This window comes from Pogona vitticeps, chromosome 1 (assembly GCF_051106095.1).
Source record: "Pogona vitticeps strain Pit_001003342236 chromosome 1, PviZW2.1, whole genome shotgun sequence".
NCBI lineage: Eukaryota > Metazoa > Chordata > Lepidosauria > Squamata > Agamidae > Pogona > Pogona vitticeps.
The window spans coordinates 16,845,113-16,851,112 of NC_135783.1; the positions used below are offsets into that span (position 1 = coordinate 16,845,113).

Below are 6,000 nucleotides of genomic sequence, written 5' to 3' on the forward strand. Positions count from 1 at the left end.
GTCAGCACTCAGGGTTGATTTCCTTCAGAACGGATAGGTTTGTTCTCCTTGCAGTCCAGGGGACTCTCAAGAGCCTCCTCCAGCACCACAATTCAAAAGCATCAGTTTTTCGGCAGTCAGCCTTCTTTATGGTCCAGCTCTCACTTCCATACATCGCTACTGGAAAAACCATCGCTTGGACTATGCAGACTTTTGTCGGCAAGGTGATGCCTCTGCTTTTTAAGATGCTGTCTAGGTTTGTCATTGCTTTCCTCCCAAGAATCAGGTGTCTTTTAATTTTGGGGCTGCTGTCCCCATCTGCAGTGATCATGGAGCCCAAGAAGGTAAAATATGTCACTGTCATAGCCTGTCTAGGGTTGTACCATCTCCTCAACCCCAAGAAATGGACGGATACAAAAAAAAAAAAACAAGCTCCGTGACTGAGAAGGGATTAATAGCCCTAAAGTTAGATCCAACCTCATAAACTGAAACTCCTGAAATTGCAGAGAGTGCAAGAGATGCAATTACAGATCAGACAGGGAAAGTTAAACATACAGGAGACATAAGAAAGAAGGCACCAAGAGAGACGGAGAAGAGTGAGCGGGAAGAAGCCCAGGAAAGGAGGAGGAGAAGGAAGAAAAGGAGATAAAAGGAGGGGAGAATGACGGCAGAGGATAAGAGATCAAGAGAAGTGGTTAAATAGGAGTTACCTGAAGGTTGGTAATGGGTAGAGATGACTGATCCCTGGACCGGAGGACTGATCAAATTATGTTCAAGAGGCTGAGAAGCACCAGACTGGAAAGGTAGCCAGAAAACCATTTTATTGGGGAGAAATAAAGTTATGAAAAAGGAGACATTTAAAACAAGGAAGAGAGAGAAGAGGCGGAAGCACGAAGAGACTGGCCAGGGTTAGATGAACGGAAGTGGAAATAGCCTCACATGAGAGGATGGCAAAGAGAGGAAACCAAAGGAAGAAGAATATATGGAGGAGGGTTGGGCTTGCCACCCTTGTTGTGGCAGCACTTGCCTTCGCAAGCAACCACCTCCGAGAACTTTGAATGATCAGGAGAGGTTTAGTGGAACCCCACATTCAAAGTAGAGAAGGAATTGTAAGCGTACAAGGAAAAGACTGTCGAGTTAAACCAAGTGTTACATAATAATGTTCCAGCTGAAGTGGTGGTGAAGCAATGGTCTGTGCTTGGCAAATAAAAGTTTTATTGCTGCATGTCTCTCCACCTTTGAATGTGGGACCAGAGAATTCCCCAGGTATTAAAGATGACCCCACTCACACTGGCGCACAAGGTGGTACAGAGACTCCATGGAAAAGTGAGTTCAATGGGCTATGCAATGGCAGGAGCGGTTTGTAGAAAAATGTGGCCAAACAACATAAACTGGTACAGCCCTGTCCAATGCTCCCAAACACCAAGAACGAATGTGCCCTTACAGCACATAAAAAGGCAGAGATTTATATTAAGTAATAGAGATGGGGGCATTCATGTTTGTATATGAATATCCCCACACAGGTGGCGTTAACGAGGGTCCAACCCCATGGGGCCATACGGTCCACTCACCGATCCGCCGCAGACACAGACGGCGCGATTCTACGAATGGCTCCGCAGCGCACAATCCACTCACCACTCCTGGCAGGAGGACAAACCTCGCTGCAAGGTCGAAGAGTGGCAAGCGGGTTGCGCACTGTAGGGCCATTTGTAGAATCAACGCCGTCCATGTCAGATTGGTGAGTGGGGGTGGACCTTCGTTAACACCACCTGTGCGGGGATATTCATATTTGTATATACGAATACGCCCATCTCTAGTAAGTAGCTACAGAACTAGCTTTTTGAAGAACTACAAAAAGCTTGAGATTCAGTTCTGCTTAACTGACAATACAAAGTGTTGGAAACCACAGAGTAAATGTTTCCTGGTCTGACAACAAACTAGCACACAGACAGCTTCTTAGCAGTGCAAACTCTTGCCTGCCTGACAAAAAAAAAATTAATATGAATACCGTCCAGAAGCCTTGTTAAAGTGAGAAGAATTCAATCTACTCAGACAGAGTCACAATATTCCATCTTTGCTTTTTCTGGTCACTACTAGGAAGGGGCTAGAAAAGGAGTTAAATATTAACTGTCTATAGAGATGTATGAAACCTATGTTTTGGACATATTATTCTTGGAATCCTTAGTTTTATCTCAGCTTACAATGTACTATTTGTACCTTAGCCGGCTAAAAAACTGAAAACTCATTTAAGATCTTCATGATCTCATAAAGGAAAATTTGGCAAGTTATTATATCAGGTGTGTTACTCTTGCTGAAGGTCAGTGTAAGCAACGAAACGGTAAAAATGAGCTTTTGGCTTCCCTAAATGTTTAGTGTTACATTTTATAAAGCATCTGAAACAGGTAACATATAGTGCTAAGGGGTGAAAAAAATCCTGGATTCTTGGATTTATTTCTTATTATGGTAATACACTTTTATTCAATCTGTACCACATCAGATTGTAGGTGGGGGTTCATGACTGAATGGTTCTTCATGAAAATCATTTTCCATCCAAAGAAAACTAATCACCATGAGGAAGCATTCTAGCTTCTTCCTGGCATTCTAGTTTTCTGTATGTTCTTTAATGGAAGAACTTTCAGCCATCTGAATATTCAACCACCTACAGTCTAAAACAGTGGTTCCCAACCTTGGGTCCTCATATGTTCTTGGACTACAACTCCCAGAAATCCTGGACAGTACAGCTAGTTGTGAAGGCTTCTGGGAGTTTTAGTCCAAGAACATCCGGGGACTTCAGGTTGGGAACCACTGATCTAAAGCAGTACGACCCAGACTACAGCTTGAAAAGATTGTTTTGGTCAACAACTCCCAGAATCCCACAGAGTATGGCCTGCGTTATTTGCCAGCTATAACCCCAAAAAGTAACTACTCCAACTTCTGTTCCAGGCACACATTTACTATCACAGCAATAACGAGGCTGTGGCCTCCTATTAACATAAGATATTCATTCAGCCCTAAGAAAGGCTGTTGCTTTCTAAAAATACTATACTGATGCCTTGAAATATTAACATTTTTCTCACTGTGAGACACCTTCACTTGTTAAAAAAGCAGAACCCACCAGACAGCACAGAAGCCCAAAACACAGCTGAATTTTCTGAACTCTGAGGAGTCCAACTGCCAGGTGAAAAAAGGATGGATTTGCAATCAGAGCAAACCATATTTCATAACAGTTGTTAACGACTGTAATGGGTTACAATGAAAACATACCTTGTATGCCAAATACCACTCACTCTCTCTGGTGGACTTATTTCCTGTCTTGTTCTTGTATATTTCTGCCCTGTACTGACGAACCAGAAGCAGATTTCTCAAAAAAGATTCAAAATTCATCTTGCTGAGGGCAACACTCTCAAGTTTATGGTTTCCTAAGGGAAAAAGAAATATATTGAAAGAATCTGGCTGACACAATGCAAACAGAAGGCAGAGGGCTGGAAACATTATATTTTGGCTTAGAGGTTCTGGAAGCTGTAGCCTAAAGACATTATATTTCCAAGCTCTGATGGAAGGCATGATCCAGTTTATATTATGTGCTGTTGAGTTCTGCAATTTTAATTAATACATACAGTGTTCCTGATGTTCCAATTACAATTAAACTGAGCCAGAATATTCAGGGACTAATTTTCCCACTTCTTTCTCTACAGGAGCCTGGATGTCATCACAGCTATTTTGACTTTGGATGTGGCAACTCTAAACAACAATGTCATGTTGCAGCCAATGCCATATTTTATACCTTTCAGTACTTCTTTCCCCTTTATTTGACACTGATGGATCATCTGCGACAAGCTGTATTTTGCATTTCTCATTACATCTATTCTACATTTCCAGATTTCATAATTTGTTTGTAATTTATCAATTTAACTCAGCACATCTTCATTGGTCATAGTTTCTATCCAGGAATTTTTAAGCCTCCTGCAAACAATTAACACTTGCAATGCTCCTGTGGGTTCTACAGTTGTGTTAAAAGCCCATGACTTCATGCCATACTCAGAATACACAACACCACACAATATACAGCTTTTGTTGCCCGTTCCTCATCATCTTAAATTGCTTAAACTGGCCTCCTATTGCAACAACTATGCTGCCACTATTCAGTCAATCAAATTCCAAGGTCATTATATTTACCAACATGCTCTCACTTTCACTACTGGCTTCCATTAAAGGTTTGCTAAAACACTCCACCTTTTAATTAATGTCTTTCATTAGAGCAATCAAAAAAAGAGAGAAAAATATAAACACAGCAAAAACAGCACATGTATAACGATACACATAAGGCACGATGCAGGACAGAAGATATATCTGGATCGATACAGCCTGTGGGGGCCTAAGGTATGCTGCAAAGTCCCAGGGCGTCCCCAGAAGAAGGGAATGGCAACCTACCTCTGAGTATTCCCTACCTGGAAGACCCCGCGAAAGGTCGCCATAAATCAGAATGGACTTGGCAGCAGATGAGGATGATGGGTTGTTATTATTAAAACAACAGCAACAAATAAATAAGGGGCTCAGTCCCAACCATCCAAGCCCTACCAACGCCCCCCCCACCGCATCTTCAATCAAGCCGCGGCTCTATTTCCCCGTCCTACCCACCCACCCAAGGGCCGCACCTGCACCCAGCAACCGGATGACCCCCCGTGTCTTGAAGACCTCGGCCGCCGCCAGCCTCGCGTCGCCGCCATGCACCGTGTAGTAATCGCCCCGCTCAAAGAACCTCACGGTGGTCTCGGGCTTCCCTGGGAGCGCCAGCACCGCGCGCACGAAGCCACTTTCGGCGGCCGAGCCTTCGGGCCAGCAGGGCTCCCGGACGGAGGAGGAAGAAGAAGAAGCGCCGGAGGAGTTCGCCAGGGCCGCCATGCTGAAATCTCCCGCCAACATCCGCGCCGCGACCTGAGATGGTTTGATCGAGAGCAGCCAATCCGCTCCCCGCGTTCCCTCTTCCGCCGACGTAATAGCCACGCCCCGCTCTTCGTGAGATGCTCTGAGCGGAATGACCCTTCCCGGGCACCGTCTTCTAATACGCGGAAGAGGAGCTACGTAAAATGGCGGCCGTGGGCGGCCACGTGTTAGGGTGTGCTTTCCCATTATGGTCGTTGCTGCTATGTTCTTATGCTCACTGTAAATCCTGTTTATAGTGAACACGTCCTTGGCAGTAGATGATGATGGATTATACTGACGTGCTTAGAAGCAGAACTCATTTGAAATTTTTATTTAGACGGTTGTAGGAATCCACTGTAACAAGTTGCTTGTTAGATGGAATACATTTAGTTTAATGGGACTTGATCCCAGGTAGATCCATCAGAACTGCAGTGTAAGTGCGCTTAGTATTGCAGCCCTCTACCGGAATATAACAGCTGGTTTGCAACGGTCTAATTTGTATAATAAACTGTATGCAAAGTGGGAAGCCAGTTTCTAAATTAGCGTAATGATATTTAAAATGTGACCTCCAGCCGGAAGCAGTCATTTCTGTGCACTGCTATGACAGAATCGGGCCCTCTGGCAGACCCAGGTGCCATCTCTGCCCTCATGCTTCATCTGGGAGCGTTGTTATAGAACCCAGTCTTGCAATATTCGACATCAGGGGGTTTTGAGCTGGAGGACAAAAAGACAGAGGAAAGAGAAAATGAGCCGTCCCCTCCCACGTCTAAGAACGAAGACAGTAACAGTGGTGTAGAAAAGATGCCAGGAGAAGTGAAAAGGCTAGAGATGGGGGGGGGGAGGAGAGGAGCCTAACAAAGGGACGAGAAGGGAGGATGTTCCTACCATCAGAAGAGACAGATATGTCTGGGGAGACAAGAAAAGTGGTTGTGTGGGAAAAAGAAGAAAGAGAAAGGGGAACCTTTAATCTTTAAAATGCCGAGAAAAGGAAAACAAGAGATGAAACGTGAGAAGCAGTAGAAAGAGAGAGAAAAGGAGCAGAACTAAATGTACCACTGGAGGAGTTAGATCCAGAGGAATGGAAGGTTTTGGTTTATC

At 44.4% G+C, this 6,000-nt stretch overlaps 1 protein-coding gene across 1 annotated transcript in view; it reads right to left on the reverse strand.

Annotated features, from left to right (window-relative positions):
• MSH2 (mutS homolog 2) overlaps positions 1–4,979 on the reverse strand; it is a 77,612-nt gene extending 72,633 nt beyond the window's left edge. The window contains exons 1-2 of the mRNA XM_020794767.3: positions 4,635–4,979; positions 3,244–3,398 (exon numbers count right to left, since the gene is read on the reverse strand). Coding sequence (XP_020650426.3) covers positions 3,244–3,398; positions 4,635–4,902 — 423 coding nt within the window. The 5' untranslated portion in view covers positions 4,903–4,979. The remainder of the gene's footprint in view (positions 1–3,243; positions 3,399–4,634) is intronic.
• Positions 4,980–6,000: the final 1,021 nt, after the last annotated feature.